Here is a 21,115-nt window from a genome sequence, read left to right as displayed (position 1 = left end):
GTGTTGTTGTTTTGTTGTTTGTTTGTTTGTTTTTCTATTTGGACTCAGAACCACTTTGTTTTCCACCAACGGCACAAAGCTCGCAAAATCTGAGGGGAAAAGCCTTTCCTGGGGAGGGGAGCAGCGGGTACTTTGAGTGGAAAGGAGGCACTTGGGGCCGGGGGCACAGGGTGTTTTGGGTGGAAAGGAGGCACTTGGGGCGGGGGCAGAGGGTGTTTTGGGGTGGAAATGGAGCACATGAGGAGGCAGAGGCTGTTCTGGGGTGGAAATGGGGCACTCGGGGGTAGTTTCCCCCTCACCGCCGCCATGAGGGGCCTGAGGGGCCGGGGGTGGGTGGGGGGAGCGCCGCGCGCGGGCGCCGGTGGCGGGAAGGCGGAGGGGCGGAACTGCGGCAAATCTCAGCCAATCAGCGGCGGGGTCGCGGCTCGGCCCCTGCTGCCCGCAGCCGGGGAACCCCGTGGGTGGCGGTTTCCCGCGCTCGGGGGCTCCGCGCGTCCCCCCCCCTTCCCCTCAGGCGGGTCCCCGTGAGGGGCGGGGGACGACGCTGCCCCCCTTCCCCGCCTCATGAGGCGTCCCGGCCCCGAGGAAGGAAGAAGAGGGGAAGCAGCACCGCTGGGAGGGGGAGATAAGGGCCGGGGAAAGAGCAAGAAGGGGCAGCACAAGACAAAAGCCCCGGGAGGAGGAGGAGGAGGAAGGAGCAGCAGGGAGGAAGCTGCCCGGCCGCCCGCCAGCACGGCTTCCCCTCCCTGCGACAAAATGGAGGGCGGCCGAGCCCCGGGGGGACGGAGCGCGGGCTGGGGCGCGGCTGGACCGTGGAGAGCCCGTCCCGCTCCCAGCCCGCGCCCCGGGAGCCGGCAGGTGCTCGCTGTGGCGGCAGGTGCGCTGTGTACACCCGAGGCTGGGGCGGGCAGAGCTGGTTCCACACGTCGCGACAAGCCCAGGAGCCCGTCGGCCGCACCGCAGGTTTTTCCTGGGTTTGAAGATGTGCCCACACAGCGCTTGAGCTTCCTCCACAGCCCTTCGCCGTGAAAGTACCACAGCGCAACAGCCCGGTTTTACCTCACCCACCTGTACCCCCAAAAGGTGGATTTAACCTGTTTAACTCAGGTCCCGTTTGGTCACAAATCCACAGGGTAGAGCAGCCAGTGAGGGTCTTTTGCTGAAACGGCAATTCCTCCCCACCTTTAAAACTAAATAAAATATCCCAGAAAGCCACCACCCATTTCTTGCCTAATTGCTCATCCAGCAGCAGAAAAGCCTGTTTGCTACTGGCTTTCTCAAGTGCATCCAGGGGATTTTTGCCAGGAATGCTGGACTAATCCCAAGATAAAACAATGCTCTGTCTGGCTCGGGAGGAGCAGCAGGGTTTTTTAAAACGCTGTTCTTCTCTGAGGAATAACTGAGCACCAGACTCGAGCCCGGGTTGCAGAGCACAAGTCAGGGTTTGTGAAAAGCAAAACAGAACCAGGCTCTCGATTTTAGTTTTTGTTTCTTAAGACTCAGCCAGACTTGGACATGTCAAACTTACCTGGAAACACTCTCAGGGGACTATCCAGGTTTCACAGAACATCCTTCCTTGACTGTTACAACATTACCAAGAACTAAAGTGCCACAAGTCCAAGTTCCATCCCCAGAAAGACACATCCCCATTCCACCACATTTAAGAGATAACAGGAAACAATTCCCTCTTACTCCATTCCTTGAGAAACATCCCATTCTCCACAGCTGGACATACCCCAAGAAGTAATCCAATACAATAGTCTCAATTTATTTGAAATAATTCGGTTTGAAAACTTTTTAATTTAAAATTTACAGCACACGTGGGGAGGAAACATGTTTTGTTACAACTAAAAGTTATCAGAAGAGTGCTGCAGGGCTGTTGTCTTTAATTTAACACTGTCATGGCTTTATTCAAAACACAGTTGCACAAAATCAGTTACTCCAAAGTTTCAGGAAAGAGTCGGAGAAGGAACCGAACCACACTATATACAGACTGCCATACAAAGAGCATTAAAATAGGACAAAACCTCTACAAAATATAAAACCCACCCTGACGTATTTGCATGAAAAGACCACCCACCAAGCAAAAAAGTTTCAAAAGTTATCTGGAGGCTCTGAATTCCTCGTTAAAAAACGCTGTTGCTGCATGCCGAGCGGAGGGCACGGGACTGGGGATGGTGACACTGGGACCGACAGATTAGCAGGAGCTGGGACTGTGAGGGGCTCGGGTTCCATGTGGTGGCTGTGGCTGCTGGGGAAGTGTGGCCTAGGGAAGGGCTGTCACCCCTCAGAGCTCAGTCTGTCTGGTCTCGGGAGCGGGACTCGCTCACCCAAACGAGCCCACTACCCACATCATTTTAATCCATCAAAATAGACTCTTTTTTTTTCCATTTAAAACTAATTTTATCTGCACTGGTAACAGACAGTTAAGGAAAACCCTGACAGGGAGGTGCTGTGACGGACACACTTATAAATAACAGGTTTCAATCTAAAAACAAGAAGCAAAAGGATGGGAAAACACCTTTTCTCTCAAAGCTGAGCATGGAGCGAGTGCCTCGCCCAGAGCCCCCAGGACATGACGGATGTGCACTGACCCATCCAGGACTCATCACAAACACAGGACTCGGTTGTGGCTGCAAAGGAAGTTTTACCATGACTTTTCTAGTGTCTTTGGAGATATTCCTTCAAAAACACAAAGCCCAAGGAGTCAGCTGTTCCCGAGTGTGGCACCGCCCGCCTGACTCCTCTCCGAGGCCACTGCACAGCTACAGGAGAAACCCGGAGTTAAGGCTCTAGTTGGGGGATAAAAACCACACGCACAGGGAACGGGGCTTTGCAGAACTTCAACCCTGCATGATCTACACTCCACTGAAGGTCACATCAAACTACTGTGTGCAATTCCTACGGAACATCCACAGGGAACCGGGCGACGGGGGACTGACTCAGGCCCAGGAATCTCCCTCTTCCCACCCGCGGGCTCTCCCCAGTTTCCGGCAGCTATCGGCAGCCAGGACAGATACAAAAATAAGTCTCTGGAATAAAGCTGTGTGTGATATTTGGTTCAGGACCTACGTGAGACGTCAGTCAGTGTGATATCGCGACTACGCTGCGTGAAACCCAGATCGCGACTGAAGGAGGAATGCTGGAAGTTGGAACTTGTTTCCAACAGGAAAGATGATGCATCGGGGCAGAACTGTTAGGAATTATTAAAGGCTGCTAGGAAAAGCTTCTCTGCACGTCCCCTGCGCTTGCTCCCAGTGCGTCTCCGCAGCCACTCGATACAAACCCCCGAATATTCCCGACTGTTACACACGAACTGAGCGTTTTGCCTTCAGCCAGATTTACACACTTTAAGAGGTGACATGCAGAGAAGGACCAACTTGGGTTCATCCTTCCCTTCAATGGTTCTAGAAAAGCTGGGGGGGGGGGGGGTTGGAAAACAACGCGCTTGGAGGAGTTACCCGTTCACTTCTGCATCAGAAATGCATATTTCATCTATTTTATACATTTTACAGCCATGATTGGTGCAGAATTCCCACAATGACAATGAGAGAGCAAAGTGAGTGAAGGTTTAACAAAGATTTCTAGCAAAATGGGTTAAAACTACACATTAATTGCTTTGTTAATACTTGCGGTGACAATGGATTTGGGAGAAAACTTATGGATTGCAACCCTTTATGGAACACAGCTCTTTCAGTTTGCCAAAATACACCCTTGAAGGAATCTAGTGAATACTCCAAACACTGAGCATCGGAGCAAGCAGGAAAACAAAAAGATCTTCTGAAACCTGCTGAGGCTTCACCCTGGAACACCCAAAATGGAGAGAAGCCTTAAAAAATATCACAGGAGTCACTTTTTAAAAAGCTGGAACACGGGTGTCACCTAGTTGGGTGTTTCCAGTGGAATCCCTGAAAAACTCAGCTTAGTGTCAACTGATTTAAGAGACTGTGGAATTTGCCACGGAGCATTGTTCAATTCATCTTTTTAAGCATAAAAACTTTAAAATCCTGAAGGAAGTTCCCAATATTAAACCCATGGGGCAGGGGGTTGGACTCGGGGCTAACGATGACCAACACAGCAAGTTTGTACGAAATTAAAGAGCTCCAAAGAAAAGTCTGGTGGTGGGGGGGGGAATTTGCCAATGGCTTCAGTGATTATAGGGCTGAAAATTGTTCTCTACAGAAGGTTCCTACGGGCTATCAGAGCTTATCTGGAATGATAAAAGGGGCAGGAATAGTAAAACCACACTTCTGCTATAAAAAGTTAACATAGGATTTCTGTCGGGACATCTATGGTACATGGACATACAGAGCTGCATAATCACTATTGCGTCTTCCGTAACTGGAGAGTCTGGTCCTGCAAATTAATCCTCCTCTTCCTCGCCTTCGTCCTCGGGCTCTCGTTTCCTCTTCTCCCCTCGGACGCCCTCTGCTAAGGGAAGAGGGATGCACGCAGCCCGTTAGCTCTGCTCCCACAGCAGCAGTGCCACAGCACTTCCACACAGGTGACGGGAACAGGGCATTCCCAACGGAACACCCCCGCTCCCACAGCAACAGCTGTTTGCTGACTGACTGATCCGCACAGGCCGTATCAGACCGGGGTCAAACTAAGCACGGGATGTTCCACCCGGGAACTGGTGATATCCAGCAGATTGATTAAAAAATACGTTTGAGAACTAAAATGCAAGTGACCTTTTCCTACCTCCCAAGCTCCCTCTTCAGAGCTGCCCCAACACCCTGCCCGGCACAGCGGTTCCTGCAGGTACCAGGTGGGACATGGTCCCTCCTCTCCCCCAGGGACAGACCTGGCACCAGGATCTCGGACAACATCCTGGAGCTTTTCCGTAGGAAAAGGCCGGACTCGGGCGGCGCGCTGTGCGCTCTGGTGGTGGGAGCTCGCAGTGCAGTGCTGCCCCTTCCAATCCAGGAATTCCCCAGGAGTCATTCCCTGGCCCACTGTCCATCCTGACCCCAGTGCTGCATTAGTACAAAGTGAAGAATTCACCCTGCTCCTTCAAAATTCCCATTTTTGCAAGTGGAAGATCCAGCTCCCAAACCCACTCCGCTGAGCCCAGTGTAGAGAGGAGATGGGGGCCCAGCTGGGGAGAAATTCTGGGACTTGGCTTCACACAGACGTGGAAGCTTTTATGAAAAAAATTATTAAAGAATACTCCAGTAACCCACTTGTTGCAAACAGAACTTGGTGCTCTGGCAAATGCCCCGGAGCAGCAGCCGCCTGCGCAGACACCGTGTTTTCCACACGGGATCACACACTGCACCTCAAAGCAGCACCAGCCCCTCACCCTGCCTCGTTCTGTTTGACCATGATGATGCCCGTGGCTGCCAGCAAAATGTATGGAATTAAGGAGTTACAGCCACTGATGATAAGACTGGAGAGATAAAGATCATTAGGGTTCCTGGACAGGCTCCTGGGCTCAGTCTGACTCCCCGGAGCTGCCCTGAAGTGGAACTGCTTACAGAGGAGCCACTTGCAGCTGGATAAAGGGAAAGCTCCAGCTGGTTCTGGCTGCCAGGGCTTTGCCAGCAGAGCCTCTGGGGCACTTGAGGGATATTTGCAACGTATGGAAATAACAAATCCACAGTCCTGCTCCTCTCCGCGCTGGGAAAAGACAATTCCCAAGTGCGCAGGAGATGCAGCGCCTTCCCTTTTAGAAAACTGATGTTTCTTCCTCATTTTTATTTTTACTTTTTATTTGTGTGTTAATTTGCATGTCCCAATCCCACAAAATTATAGAATTATAGAGCATTGTTTCATTTAGAACTTCAGCACTTACCTTCTTCCTCCTCATCACCTCCTTCAACGTAGTCATCATCGTCCTCTTCATCCTGTACAAAAATCAGGGAACATTTTTACGGTTGCTGTTTATTGAAGCCTTCCTTCCACACTGATCCCAAGCAGAAATCCTGCTGGGGCAGCAGCTGGCCCCAGAGTCTCATTTTCTTTGCTTTTCCCCACTGTTCCCTATGTTGTACCAGCTCAGAAGTTACTGACAAATTAACCAGGAGAGAGAGATGCCAATGGCTTTTAGATTTCCTTTGTAAGGGCCGAGGACGAGGAGGAAGCACAACGGCATCTTCCCAAGTTATTGTGAAAATGAGTAAATTGTTGTGTTGGGGTTTTGTCCTGTTTTAAGCTGAGAAATGTAAACAATCAGCTCCAGAGAATTCAACAAACTCAAGTCTTGTTTTTATATCCCTCTGCTCGGTGGAACTTTACAAACAGGGGAGAGTGACAAGTCAAAATGGGGAAACAGCCCATCTGACATCTGCCCTTGGAATATGGGAATTGAACCCACTCCCTGATAGGAAGCAAACTCTCACTGAATTTTCATCGAGACTCTACCCATCACCTTGTAAAAGGCGGTTGTTTTCCAGCCCCTGGAACTGGACAGGAACCATTTTCCATATCCACAGAACCCCACAGGAGCTTCCCTTCCTGCACTTGGCAGAATTTACCAACTTTACCTGAATCTCTTCTTTCATCAGGTAAGAAAGACCAACTTCCTCCTCCTCTTCACCTTCCCCCAAATCTGAAGCTCCATCATCTTCATCATCTTCCTCTTCATATTCTCCTGGAGGCCCAGCTTCATTCTCATCATCATCGTCATCTTCATCCCCCTCTGCAGTGAAGGACACACACAGGCCATTCACTCCTCTCCGAATACATCGGGGTGAGCTGGCTCTAACAGGTTTTTCCAGAAGGATTTGGGGATTTTTACTTTTTCTTTATTCTAAATGCAGGCCACACGTGGGAAACGACCACGATTGGAACCGAGTTAATCTTTGTCGTTTTTCCTCTAAGAAAGGCTCCCACTGTTTTTCCATCACAGGCTTCAGGCAAAACTCGACACCTGAAGCAGGTACAAACACAAACTCCTACCAGGGGAAGGGGCTTCACTGCAGAACCCAACCCTAAAATATTTTAAGGCAATGCCAGCTTAACATAGTGCACACCTCTGCTACCTGATGACTGGGAAATGCAACACCTGCAGCTCCAAAGGGATGGCCCCTCACCTCCTTCCTGTGCCTGGAGCACTAATCCCTGTCATGGGCCAGGTCAGCAAGTGACAAGACATCACCAGCTGATTTAACACTTAAACTCATTTTCAACTTAAACCATTAATCTGTTTTCAAATACTGGGTTATTTTCACATTCCAAGTATCAACCCCTGGGCTTCCACTGAGTTCTCTTAAATCCAGGCTCCCAAAGCCCACAGGATTTGCTGACAGCAAAAACAGCCTCCTTAAGGACTGCAACCAAGGTGGGACCAAAAGGAAATGTTTCGGTGTGATTTTGGAACCAAAAATCATATTACACTGAAGCATGGGGCTGAAGCCATTACAAAACCCTGTAAAATTCTGATTTTTTACTCAAAATAGTGTGTGCCCCCTCACTCTGTAGCACTCAGCAGCTTTACTGCTGGCAACAACTAACTTAGAGAGCATTTGTGTCTTTGTAAAAAGTACCTTTAGGCCAATTCCCTTAATCCCAGGCAGCTCCTGCAGGACTCGAACCCTCTGACAGGGTTTTTGCTCTGTCTCAGTGTGTTAACACCAAACACACTCCGGACTCTGCGCTTCAGGAACACGAGCAGCATCACCCTCGTGTGCTCAGGATGTCCCTGCACTACACTGAGACCTTTATTCCAGCAGCCCATTCCTACTCCCAGTTGGCTTCGGGAAGTTACCGTCGTCGTCATCTTCCGAGTCCGGTGCCTCGTTGTCCTCCTGATCAAACCCGTCCAGGTACGTGATCTGCTGGAGCAGCTCGAAGATGCTGTCCCTGTAGTCCTCGAGGTTCGTAATCTCACAGTTGAACAGGTCAAGGCTCTTCAGGTTCTTCAGATTTTGCTGAAAACGAACAAAAAGGGTTTTTCCCCTTCTCAGCACACCCACGTGGTGCTGCCAGGTACAGCGCGGTCGCAGAATTTACTCTGTCCCCATCCCTCATTTCTAGGCAGCATTTTTCACCCCAGAAGTTCAGTCCAAGTTCTGGCAGTGGCTGAACCCCCAACACCTGTGCAGATCAACACCCCACAGCTCCCCAAAGCTCCTAAACCCGCAGACTCCCTCACACCCTGGGGGTTGGGTTGTGTGTGCAGAGCCCACATTTGGACAGACACCCAGAAAAACAGGGCAACAGATCCCCACAGCTCCCTCCTCTGCTTCACCAACCCACTGCTGCTGCTCTCCAGGTTTGCTCCTGGTTGTATCCCACACGTGTCTGAGTCACCTCACAGGTTAGAGAAAGCTCACCCTAACGAATGAGCACAGAGGGGTCAGCGTGACACACCTGGGCCACTCTTCCTTCGAAGACAAAACAAGCCCAACAATCTCTCACTCAGGACATCCCATACCCAACGTGGGAGCATTTGCCAGCAGTGGGGTTCCACGTGCTGTCCTACAACCAGGGCACCGAGTCCATCAAACCAGGACTGACCACGAGACTGACAAACGTTTGTACCAATCCATTCCCAAAAATACTAATGGATTCTTGATAAAAAAAATAGCATTTATGAAATCTCCCAAGCCCCTCCCACTTCATACTCACAAGAGCTTCCACAGTGCCAAGATCTTTGATTTTGTTGCCACTTAGATTTAGATATGTGAGATTTGGACATCGCTCTGCCAGGACCTCCAGGCCTCCGGAAATGACGTTGTCGCTCAACTCCAGCTATTGTACAGAAGAAAAAGGAATTAAACAGCTGGATTCTCACCCTTAGATTCAGCTGCTTCATCGTTATTCGTTCTCCCTTTAAGTGTTTAATCACTTTTGAAGAGGTGCTCAAGTTAACAAGCTTTGGCTGTCAAAAAGTTCCTTTAAGCTGGGAATTATAAAATGCTCCTGGAAGTCTCATGTGTTTGGGCACCTCAGTTTTAAGTTATTAGGACTGGACTTCACTGCCAGCAATCCAAGGGCCTCTTACCAAGGCCTGGTGCTCAGCAAGGCACAGCCAACCTTCACAACGTCCACAGCCAAGCAGTCACCACCCAAGAGTCAGTGAACAAGCCCAGCTGGCCATAATTAACTGGAGACACCCAAAACAATTTCAGATTTAAAAAAAACCCCAAAAATGTCACAGATACAGCACTGTTAGCACCACACAAGCCCAACTGTGAGAGCCAAAAGGCGTGACCGCGGCTCGGCACCTGTGACTTTGCCCTCCCAGAGCGCCGGTGGACGGGAGATACGCACCTTCCTGAGCTTACTCAACGTGGGCAGCTTGGCCAGCGACGTCAGCTCGACGTTGGCCATGCTGAGAAACTGGAGTTCCTTGAAGGAGTCATTGAGCCCTTCGATTTCCCCGTTGCTGGACCGGCAGTTATCGAGCACCAACTCGGTCACCTGCCAACAGGCCACACGTGTGGGTGTCACCAAAGCCCCCCACTCACCTGAGCCCCGACCCGGGCACGGGCTGCTGCTTTGGGGCTTGGTTTAAATTCACACCAGACTCGTGCCCCAAAATCCTCAACACCCACTTAACTGAAAAGTGCTTCCCTTTCCCCTGAGCATGCATCAAACTCTGCAAAACTGCCACCTGGCCCCAAAACTCCCCTGACGGACCCTGGTACAGCTCCCCACAGCACTGCTGTGTACGCAGCCAACCACCAACTTATCCTCAAGGCTCACCATTTAACTGTGCATATTCAAAGCCCTCAAACCAGTTTCACTCAGAACCCAAAACCTTCCGACTCCAGATGATTTTCCCAGAGAGTTCTGCAGGTTATTTAAGCCCAATTAAATAATTTCCTCATCCTAAAGACACTTGATAATCAATACAGGTCATGTGCCTGGAGAAGCAGTGACAAGGAGCAGCCAATTAATTTTAAATTATTTTATCTAGAGTGGAATATCCACTCATTAAAGGACAGGCACAAGGTGACTCTTCCCTTTCCCCACACACTTTTCATTAACAACATTTTGGGAATGCTGCAGACCCCGGGCAGCACTGGGCCAGCTTCCCACTTATACTTTATTTTTTCCATAAAAACACCCGAGTTTTAAGGAAAGCTGCCTGGAGAGAGGGGCGGTTTCCCGGCTTCGCCCCCGGCAGCCGCACGCTGGCAGCGAGTGGAGGCCTCTCCGGGTACCTGCAACCCACAAACTCCACGGGAGCACGACCCGGGCGAGTTAAATCAACACTTTCGGGAACTTTTTCCCCCCCCCCCGCCAAAAACCCACGTGCGCCGGGTGTGGACTTTACTCCTGGGGCGAGCCAGGTGCTGGATTTCCTCGCTGGGAAACTGGGAAGCGATGCTCCGGAGGCAGCGGGGGAGGCGGCGGGGGCAGCGCACGTGCGCTCCCGCTTTTCCACGGGCTTCGGGCTTTTTTTTTTTCCCCTTTTTTTGGCTCTTCCCGAAGAAACGGGAAGTTGGAAGCGCGGGGGGGGGGGGGGGGGGGTTAGTGAGGAAAGCGGGTGGGGTGCGGGGACCCCGCGGGATGGCGGGCGCGGGAAACGACGGTAATTAACACCAATTAAAGGCGCCGGGATGAGCGGCGGGCCGCGGCCGGGGCCGCCGCCGTGACCCGTTTACTGCGGCCGGCGGGAGCGGCGGATTAACGGCGGGGGGGAGCCGGGGCCGCCGAGCCCCCCGGGAAGTTCGGGGCGACCCGAAGGAGGAGGCGCAGGGGGAGCGCGGGCGGCCCGCGGGTCCCGGGGCCGCGCCGGAAGCGCCGCCCGCGCCCCGCCGGGCCCTGCGCCACGGCTGACCCAGATTCGGCGGCGCCGCCGGGCCCGCGCGGCCCGAGGCGGCGGCGACGGCCCCGCGGGGTAAGGGGAGCGCGCCCCGCCGGCCCCGCCGCCCCTCACCTTCTCGGGGGCCCGGTTCCGCAACTCCAGGTTGATGCGCTTCTTCATCTCCATCGCCCCCCCCCTCCCGCGGTTCCGCACTGGCGAGGGAGGGTGGCCGGGAGCGGCCGCGGGGGTCGCTGCGGCTGCGGCGACCGCCGGGAGCGCGCCGGGAGTGGGTCGGGGGTCGCCGGGGCCGCCCCGGCCGCGCCGCTCCGCCGCAGCTCCGGCGCCGTCAATGGCCGCCCGCACACTGAGCCTCCATGACACGGCGCATGGCGCCCCCCCACGCCACGCCACGCCTCTCGGGGCGGGGCTTCCCCCGCGCCGCGCGGTCATTGGCTCCGCCGCTCCCAGGGCGGTGCCTCCCCATTGGCCGAGCGCGCTGCCCGTCCGGGCGCGGGGTGGGAGGGGCGGGGGGCGGGGCTTGTGTTGGCGCGCGGGGGCCGGCGGGAGCCGCGCGGGGCAGCGCGCGCGCCCTGAGCACGTGGGGCGGGGCGGGGGCGGGGCCGGGGGGGGGGGCTCCGAGGGGCGGGGGGGGGGGCAGCGGCACCGGGAGGGGTCCGGGGGGGACCGGGGGCGTGACACGGGGTCACAGGGCCGGGAAATAGCTCTGTTCCGAGCATCTGAGCCCCTCGGCGGGGATACGTGGGATTTGTGTCCCCCTCGGGGTGGATAGATGGGATTTACGTCCCCCGGGGTGGATAGATGGGATGTATATCCTCCTGGGTGGGTATATAGGATTTAGGTCCCCCTCGGGGTGGACATATGGGATTTAGATCCCCCTGGGTGGGTATATAGGATTTAGATCCCCCTCGGGGTGGACATATGGGATTTAGATCCCCCTGGGTGGGTATATAGGATTTAGATCCCCCTCGGGATGCATATATGAGATTTAGATCCCCCTAGGTGGGTATATAGGATTTAGATCCCTCCCTGGGTGGATATATGGGATTTAGATCCCCTCGGGCTGGATATATGGGATTTAGATCCCCCTGGGTAGGTACATAGGATTTAGATTCCCCTCTGGGTGGATATATGGGATTTAGATCCCCCTGGGTGGATATATGGGATTTAGATCCCCCTGGGTGGATATATGGGATTTAGATCCCCCTGGGTGGATATATGGGGTTTATATTCCCCTCTGGGTGGATAGATGGGATTTAGATCCCCCTCTGGATAGCTAGATGGGATCTGTATCCCCCTGGGATGATAGATGAGATTCATATCCCCCTCAGGTTGGGATTTAGGTCCCTCTGGAAGCACAGGAAGCTTTTTTCCTATTTAAAACGAATTAATTTTTTCTCTGTGTGAGCTTTTGTCCCGGAAGATGATTGCACTCCAAGCCTGTGAGCCACCAACGTCCCTCGTGCCCGGGCGGAACAATTCCAAGACAAGCAATTCCAAATATTTACATATTAATTCTTTTAACTTTGGAGACATAAATAAATGGAGACGTTTTGGCAACTTGGTGACAGAATAAAAAAAAAAAAAACCCAAACAAAAACCAACAATCCAACATGGGAAACTCGGGTTTGTTCCAGCTTTGTTTAAATTCTGCAGAGAAAATATTTCCTGTGTCAGGATCAAATAGGGGAGAAGGCAGCCAAGGAGTTCGGCTGGTGTTTTGGGAAGGGGTTAAAAATAGGGTGCTGGGGGGGAAAAAGGGAGTTGGAGGAGAAAAACAGAGTTTGTGAGGAGAAAACTGGGAGTTCAGGGGGAAAAAAATGTTTTTGATGGGGGAGGAAGGGGTTGTTGGGGGGAAAATAGGCATTTAGGGAAAAAATGGGCATTTGGAAATCAAAGTTTGTTGGGGGGTTGTAGCAGAAGTGTTCCCTCCTTGCAGAGTTGTGTGTATTCCTTGTTTTACCTTTATTATGGGATTCAGAGTGTGGAACCCTCCACGTGGGTGTTGCCCACCTCAGGACCCATTTATTTGGAATTAGGTGTTGGCTTTTGGGCAGCAGCAGGAAAAAGGGATGGGAACAGCTCGTGTTCTCCACGTTGGTGTTGACAGACAATGGTCCATCCGTGGGGAGGACGAGAAGTTGGGAATTCACTGAGGAACTTGGGAATATTAAAGGCAGGAGAGCAGCCCCAGACCCTGTGATTGCCTAAATCTGCACAAATTCACCTTCACAGGGCACTAAAAAGGAGGTTTTCAACCCCGGAGCCAGCTCTGAGTGGCTCTTCCCGGGCCATTTTTGTGTCCTTCCCTGGTGGGTTTGGGGCTGAAACCCCAAAATAACCCCGTGGGCTGCAGATCCCCCGGGACATCGTGCCCGGATCGTGGGAGTCACGCTGGGAGCAGGATTTGGCTCCTGGAGGGTTTGACAAGGAGCTGCCCGAAAACACCGGAGACCTCGAGAGCCTTCTGCTCCCTTCCTGCCTGGAGATAACTGGGAAAGGTTCTCACAAGTGCAGGGAAAATCCTCTTTGTGTTAAAGCTGCTTATCCCGGGGGTTTGCCCGGGGAGAGCCAGGGAGCCACCAGCACCCCCCGAGCAGGAGGAAAGGGGTAAGTCTGGGAAAGGAGCTTGGGAGAGAGCTGGGAGGATGGCAGGGGGAGGAGAAACCCCTGGCTGCACCATTGGGGAGGACGCTGGTGAGAGCCTGGGGTTCCAAAGGAAAAGAGTTAAAACAACTCCTTAAACTCACCGTGTTTTCCCCGATCCCAGGGGTTTGCTCATTCTTGGTGTGTGCAAGTCTGCAGGTCCCATAATGGAAAATCTGGGATTTTCTGCCAGCTGGAGCCCCAGGATGGACCCAGAGCACTGGGGGTGGTTGAGGATGATCCAGCAGCAGGGGCTGACTGACGCTGTTCCTGGCAGGGAAGTGCCTTTGATGTGGCAGGAAAAAAAGAGCATTTTTGGACTAAAGAGGTTTGGGTGAATATTTGCAGCTTTGGGAGCGGGGAGGGCATGAGCAGCCATCCATCTGTGATGTGGCTGGGTCGGGACACCCCTGTCCCAAAACAATGCTGGAAGGTGAGGATTTGGTCAGGAAGGTTTGGAACTGGAGGGAAGGGAGCGATACAATTTATGGTTAAGCCAGGTTACAACAAACTGGTTTGTTCTCCATGTGTGTGCATTAGAGGGATGGTTTGTAGGAATAAACCCACAAACTTCACGCACGTGCTTTATTTTCCTTTCATTTCTTTTTACTCCACTCCAGGGTTGGAAATCTCACTGCCACGTGTTCCTAAATCAGTTCCCAAGGGAGCTCTTGGCTTTTTTTCAATGCACCCTGGTGGCAGCACAGAGCCAGGAGGTGGCACTGGCCAGCAGTGCATCCTGCAGCCGCTCCCAAGCCCGTTCCAGGCCTTTTGGCTTCCCTGGGAAACAAAACTCTTCTGCTTTCCAAGCCTGGGAGCCTGGATAACCCGGGTGTGCAATGGTGGGGAGTGTCCAGAGGGAGCTCTGGGGTCAAGGTGGCCCTGACCACCATGACCTCCCCTGTTGGATTGACTCCACCTCCGTTGGCTTGACCTTGACTCATCCTCTGTTGACTGGTAGGACCTCCAAGACCGGCTGGGTACACCTGGATCACTTTTCTATCCCTCCCTCCCATTGACTCTTCCAAGGAAAAGCAACAAGTGGGGGATTGCATTTATTTTTTTTCCCACCCAAGAGGAATTTAACTCCAATTTTTTGACCCAAACCCCCCCCATTTCTGGAACAGTTTGCTCTCCATGGGCAGCTGGGGGGGGCTGGGTTGGTTGGAGGTTTCCTGGTCTAGCTTCTCATTGCACCCAAACGTCGCGGGTGTTTCTGGAAAATAAACAGCATGAAGAGCAACTGTGGAAGAAACTAAGTGAGAAGCTCCTGGCTGGGTGTGGAGGCTCAGGAAGATCCTTCTGATGGGACAAACCCCACGAGTTGTCGGTGTTTGTTGTTCCTGTTCTGGTGGTGTTTACGGATTTATTTACCATGACAGACCGTGCGCCGGTTGTTGGGGATTTTATTGGCAGGGGCTCCTATTTACAACAGAATCAGAGGAAATAGGAAAGGACTGAGGCATTACAAAGCTCTCCGAGTTTGCACCGTGGTCACAGTCCCCCCGTTGGAACCTTTGGGAGAGTCGCGGCGGTTCCGGAGCGGAGGCGGCGCCTCGTGGGGAGGATGTTGTTTGTCGTTGCCAACACCTGATGAAGTTGTGATCTCCATCCCAGCTGCTGTGTCTGGAACAAGGGGAGAAGGTGAGGAAGTTCACGGCCCTGCGTGCGGCGGGATGGGGTCGGGGTGTTCCTGGGACACTGGAGAGCTCCAGCCACGGGAAAAGGTGGGACGGGTGGGACGGGGCTTGGAGCGACACGGGTTGGTGGGAGGTGTCCCTGCCCATGGAAGGGGGTGGAAGGGGATGGTCTTTGAGGTTTATCCCAACACAAACCATTCTGGGATTTTGTGGAACAAGGGTTTGGGTGGATGAGCAGCAGGAGGTACCTGGGGCTGAGACCCAGTGTGGGCCAAACGGGTGCTCACCCCGTGGAAGCTCCCACTGAAAGCCAGGAGGTCATTGGGAAAACGCCCTGAAAAGCCTCTCCAGGCCATCAGTGGCCACTGGAGCTGCTGGGGGTTCCCCTGGTATCGCAGCCGGATGCCTGGGAGGGTTTGTTATCTTTCCATTGTTTTGGAAAGTTGCTGCTTCAGAGAGAATTGGATTTTCCAGGGTTGAAGGACACACTTTGAGCAAGTGTTGAAATCCCGGAATACCTTCGGAGGAGGAGCAGGGGGGGGGTCATAGCAGGAGACCCTGGAGACTGAGGAGGGTGACGAGGGGGAGGTGGCTCTGGAGGGGTGATCCCGCTGACTCCCAGAAATCCTGTGGAGCCAAGGAAAATAAATCAGTCAAAAACTCCCATGTTTTAATGTGCTGAAAGCCTGTGGCAGAGCTCACGTCCTGAAAAGTACCTGACTGTCCTTGGCATTCCTGGAATCCCCTGGAGCATCCGTGTCTGGTATCCCTGAAAGCTGGGTGGTGGCATCCTCTTGTGGAAACCACTGCCCAAAATCCCCGATGGTGTTTGTCTGGGTGTGGAGGAAAAGAAATAACCTGGGATGCCACAGCACAGGATTAGCTCCCGAGGGATCCCTCTTTGGGACAGGTTTGGTGGCATTTAATTGAGAAAACAAGGGATTTCTCGGTTTCTGTGCAAACTGTCACAATAAATCCCAACTCAAAGCATTCCCTGATTGTACTTCACACACATTCTGCTCAAACTCATGTCAGTTGTTCTGTGATCTAAAAACCAGCCGTTTTAACCCATTTCTTTCTCCTTGTGGCAGCGGTTTGGGCAAGGAAGCCCCTGGGGTTTTTTTAGGGGGGGGGAATGCCAAGAGAAATCCAACTCACCTCGTAGGAATCCATCTCAAACGTGTAGGGGGTGGGCATTCCCGTGGTGTTGTCGTAGTAATAGTCTCCCGTGGAATAGAGGTAATCACCTGGAATGGAAACGGCTCCGGGTGAGGGGGCACAGAGGGGGTGGGGACACTGTGCCCTGTCCCGTGTGGGGTGACACGAGTCCCACCCCCCCATCAGGGGTTCTTATTGCGTGGCTTTCCCCCTCTGAACACCAGTGTAACTCAGGTTGATCTGGATAGCTGGGATAAATCCCTGGCAGTGCTCAAGGCCGGGTTGGACGGGGCTTGGAGCAACCTGGACTAGTGGAAGGTGTCCCTGCCCGTGGCCAGGATTTTAAGGGTGGATCTTTAAGGACCCCTCCCACCCAAACCATTCCATAAGTCCATGAAGTAACTGAGTAGCTGTCATTGCAGAGGACTCCATTCAGTGGTGCCTTTCCATGGGCAAAGCCCCATCTCCCTGCCTGGAGGAGGCTGGAGGGAGGCTCCCGCAGCCCTCCCAGCTCTGCTTATCCCAGCTCGCTCCTGTGGCTCCCAGGAAGTGGTGAAAATGCCTTAAAAACTGCTTTTCTCACTGTAACGAGCTGCGTAGTCGAATAGAAACTGTGTGATCTCCTCCTCGTCGTCTTCTACCTCTGCATTCCCTAAAAACAAACAGACAGCACACGGATCATCACCCGGCACCGCGAGCAGAGCCTCGGGTCGAGCCAGAGCTTTGGGCAAAACCCCTTCCCTGAGGGAGTCACGGATTCACCGTCTGACCCATAGCTGGGTCCAAGGCTTCCCAACAGAAGGTGTGGGAGATGGGAGCAGAGCCGGGGTTTTCCTTCATTTTTGGGTGTGGATGTGCCAGAAGGGGGAGATGCAGCGGTGGGGATGGAGCTGGAGCCAGAGCCAGAGTTATCTTGGGATGGATCTGCCTTTGGAATGAGCTGCTGCTCATCCAGCACCCTGGCTGCTCCAGTGCCCTCCTGCCTTTGACCGTGGAGCTGCTGAGGGCTCGGAATGGAGCCTCCAAGATCATCAAGTCCAACCCTTTTCTTGTTCTGTCGGGATCTTATGAAGCAAATTAATTGGGAATACTAATATTCTCATTCTCACAGACTCCGGCACTAACATAAGATACTCATGAGCATAGAAGATACTCATGGAATAATATGATATTTTTATAGTTTGGTACTCATTTATAGTCATAAGTAAGATAGTTATTGTTACTGTAAGTTACACCATTAACAGCTGGAATGATGCCCTCAGTTGTGTCCAGGGCTGGCTGGAGATCCAGGTCCCTCTCCAAACCTTCCCACTGCTTCCCATCATATCCCTGACTTTCTCAGTGCCAGCAGTGGCTGAGCAAGAAGCCCAGATCCCGAAATTCTCATTAGGGAATTCTCTGAAAACACTGACTCAGCCTGGAGATTCCGGGGTGGGACTGGGGGACACGACACAGCCTCGCCCGTTGCTGTGTCAGCACCTCAGTCTGTCCCACCCCCATCCCGAGCTTTTGGGGAAATTTGAACTGAAATGGGGACCTGCCCTCCCACCCCCGCTCCTTCCCACGCTCATCCTTTGAAAATGCTCCAGTGGCACGAACTCCAGCTCTGGGGCACATTATCCCATGCTTTCCCAGGAAGTTATTTCCAGTCAGCTGTTGTGTTTGCACTGGAGCCACGCTAAGAATAATATCCCCCAAAAAAAGCAAAAAAAGCTCCCAGCTGGGAATCCTCCCACTTTTAACACCTCACCTTCAGTGAGGAGGAGGAGGAGGAGGCTGAAGGCTCCTGGCGTGGCAGAGCCGCAGTTTCCAGCTCCTCAGCCGGTGCTGCTCCGTATCCCACCTTCCCAGAGAGGTGGGAACATTGTGCTCATCCCCAAGCAGCTCCAAGTGGGGGTTTCCTCCCCCAACACCCCCATCCGCTCTCCCCCGTCTCCGCACTGCCCACCTAATTCTCCAGGAAATCCTGTTGGGTTTTTTTTCCTCCGTGTCTGTGTCTCTAATAGCTCCCAGCTGGAATCTACAAACGATTTGAACTCAATGTGGGGAACATTCGTTATCCCACTGTTCTCCAAGCACGGACTTTATGGAACTTCCAGTAATTACACCGTGCTTTCCCCTCGTTTTCTTTGCCCCGCAGCCCCCCCTTCTCCAAGCCAACACCCCAAGACCTCTCAGCCTCCCACATCCCTCCCCCCCCGGGTGCCCCGCGGCATCTCAGGAGCGTGGGAATCGTCAGAGCAGCGAGATAAAATCAAAGTGCCCCCGGAGAACCCCCGGGGGAGAAGCCGGGGAACGGCTTTACCTGGCACGAACTGCAGAACCAGGAGCGCGGCGATGAAGAAGTTCATCCTCCTGCCTTGGGTGTCGTCTGCCGCTGGTCGCTGCTCCGCGGGACTTTCTCGAGCCCGTCCCCACGGAGGCAGGAAATGACTCGGGGGGGGCTGGGCCGAGCTGGGCCGAGCGGTTCGATGTCCTTGGTAGCCCCGAGCAGCGCCCGGGTCGTGCCCGGCGGGCGAGGCCGGGCAGGAGCGTGTCCCGCGCGCTGCCCGCGACGCCGCCCCGGCACGGGCAGAGCCGCCCGTGGCAAAGGCTGAGTTGCAAATCTTGGGAAGTTTTTTCCCCCCCGGGGAGGGTTAGTGCCGCTGGATGAACTCCGGGATGGAGGGAGGATGGTTTTGATTATGTTCTAACGGAGCGGAGCTATAAATAGCGAATCCTTCTGGGAGAGAGGCGAAGGCAGGGACGCGGACTGGGAGGCAGAGTCAGCCCTGACTTCCCATGAAATCTTGGGGGATTTTTTTTGTCTTGGCTTCGTTTCCCCTTCCCGTGCCTCGGTTTCTTAATCATGAAGAAGAAACACGAACGGTCATGTATTTATTTTATAGTGGATAAAAACACCCTGGGCTGGGATGATTCCGGAGCCGTGCCCGGTGTTCCCGGTCGGCTCCTTGGCCCGTGTTGGATCAGCTGCTGGTTCTCCTCCTTCTCTGAATATAGAAACCAAATAGGAAGAACATTTCTTGGAGGGAAAACAGGGAGGAAAAGGAAACCCAGCCCTTCTGCTTTGTGGGGAGTAGCTGACAGTGAGGGGCTCATCAGTGGGATGTGGGGGAGAGCTGGTGAGAACCTCAAGGGGGAAGGAAAAGGGGAAGTGAAGGAGACAGAGATGAATCAGGTGGTGTAAAACCAGTATTTTGGCGACTCTCAGACGTGGAGGTTAGAAAATCAGCAAAGAGCAAGATCAGTCTTGGATAGTACGGGAGGAGCTCTGTTTTGAGGTGTGGAATCAGGGAATCATGGGATGGTTTGGGTTGGGAGGGACCTTAAAGCTCATCTCGTCCCACCCCCCTGTTGTGGGCAGGGACACCTTCCACCAGCTGAGGTTGCTCCAATCCCCGTCCCACCTGGCCTTGGGCACTTCCAGGGACAAGAAGAAATTTATAACTGGGAAAATTCACCTGGAAAGAGAACCATTCCCAGACGGAGGGTGGTCGGACATGGGACGACCCCGGGAGGAGGCGCAGCCCATGCTCTCCCCTTGTCTGTATCCACCATCCCTCAAGGCACATTCTCCCCATTGTAAAATCTTTTCCCAGCCCTATATTTCCAATCTCTCCGGGAAAACAGCGGGAGGATGATGCTCCTCCTCATGAACCCCTCACTGGGTCTCTTTTCCCCCCCTGTGGGTGCTCATGGGAGCAGGAGCAGGAGCTTCCTCCTCGAGATGAGAAAGGGGAAGTGGGTTTTCCATGGGCAGAGGGGGTTTAATGGCAACAACTGGGCTGGGCCAGGTGGGACCAGAGGGAAAGGGCTGCAGGAGGGGAGGGAAAACCACCGGGATGGGTGTGGAGACCCCCGGGGCGACCACCAGGAGAGTCACAGTGGGTGGTGCATTTCCCCTCCTCGGGCTGTTGATTTAAGTCCAAGGACTCCTGTTGGTGTTAAGCCAAGAGTTCCTATGGATTTTAAGCCCAGAATTCCTATCCATTTTAAGATGAGGGTTTCTGTTGATGCTACGCCAGGAATTCCAATTGATTTTTAAACCAAGAATTCCCATAGATTTTATGACAAGGATACAAAACGATTTTAAGCCAAAAATTCCTCAAAGTAGACTTTTTTTCCAACCAAGAGTGGACCCAGCTGAAGAACTTTGCCATCCCAAACCCAATTCCCAACGTCCCAGGGCTCTCCCTGCTTTGCCAAAGGGGCTTCTCCCATCTGTAGGGAGATGCTCAACAAAGGGTTAAGTGCCAAGGAATGTTGAGCAGGAAGTGAATCTCTCCAAACCCTCCTCTCAACCCACAGAAATAACATCAAATCTCAAAAATCCCAACCCAAGCAGAAATCTGACCTCGTTGGGATGAATCCTGCCAGGGCTGGAGCTGCTGGGGGGGGGCAGGGAAGGGTTAAAATATCCTGGGATTAAAGGGATGGGGAGGGAAGGGGCGAGGAAGGTCCATGAGGACAGGGATGGATGAGTGGATGGCGTGGGAGCTGGGAGTCAGAGTTCAGTGGGATCTGCTGGCTCAGCACTGGGAACGGCTCCTCGGGGCTGGGCGTGATCATGTCAGACTTGCAAAAACTGGGAAAACCTGGAGAATAAACTAAGGGACCTGGATAAAATGTGCCATAAGGTGGTAGAAGCAGGAAACGGCTGTTCTTCCCTGGCTGGGACCAGCTGGCACATCCCAGCTGCATCCTGCATCCCAGGTGTGGGGCTGGAGTTGTGTTTCTGTCTGGAAAAGGAAAACACTCTATTTTTGTTCATGGGTTTGTTTTTTTTTTCCTTTTTACCTTTTTTCTTACTCATTTTTCACGTGTGGCAACACAGAGTGAACCCATCTCAGCCACAGCAAGGAGCCAACCCAACAGCTTTTCTGCCTCCCATCCCAAAACCTTGTTTCCTATTCCCCAGATCCCTGCGTTGCTCAGTCTACTTTATTGCCTTGTT

At 53.2% G+C, this 21,115-nt stretch overlaps 1 protein-coding gene across 2 annotated transcripts; it reads right to left on the bottom strand.

The window, feature by feature from the left end:
• Window positions 1-1,747: 1,747 nt before the first annotated feature.
• On the bottom strand, window positions 1,748-11,122 carry ANP32E (acidic nuclear phosphoprotein 32 family member E). 2 transcript variants are annotated; one of them, XM_027728025.2, is made up of 7 exons: window positions 10,832-11,122; window positions 9,217-9,366; window positions 8,572-8,694; window positions 7,709-7,871; window positions 6,486-6,640; window positions 5,795-5,846; window positions 1,748-4,431 (listed from the first exon to the last, which is right to left on the bottom strand). In XM_027728025.2, the coding sequence occupies exons 1-7, from the start codon at window positions 10,883-10,885 to the stop codon at window positions 4,364-4,366; spliced, it is 765 nt and encodes a 254-aa protein (XP_027583826.1). In that variant the 5' UTR covers window positions 10,886-11,122; the 3' UTR covers window positions 1,748-4,363. The 2 variants fall into 2 exon arrangements, with proteins under 2 accessions (XP_027583826.1, XP_027583824.1); XM_027728023.2 differs by having other exon boundaries at window positions 1,748-4,428.
• Between the last annotated feature and the right edge of the window lie 9,993 nt (window positions 11,123-21,115).

The sequence above is a fragment of the Pipra filicauda genome, unplaced genomic scaffold, assembly GCF_003945595.2.
Source record: "Pipra filicauda isolate LSUMZ 115617 unplaced genomic scaffold, ASM394559v2 scaffold585_size263788_pilon, whole genome shotgun sequence".
Taxonomy (NCBI): domain Eukaryota; kingdom Metazoa; phylum Chordata; class Aves; order Passeriformes; family Pipridae; genus Pipra; species Pipra filicauda.
This window is presented reverse-complemented; position numbering and strand designations above follow the sequence as displayed.

Bases quoted from the DNA above. Each gene is read 5' to 3' on its own strand.
- ANP32E (XM_027728025.2), bottom strand. From the start codon at position 10,885: ATGGAGATGAAGAAGCGCATCAACCTGGAGTTGCGGAACCGGGCCCCC. The intron at 8,695-9,216 runs GTGCGTATCTCC...TCTGTACAATAG, and splicing joins CGTTGAGTAAGCTCAGGAAG to CTGGAGTTGAGCGACAACGT. The intron at 5,847-6,485 runs GTAAAGTTGGTA...ATTTTTGTACAG, and splicing joins TGATGAAAGAAGAGATTCAG to GATGAAGAGGACGATGATGA.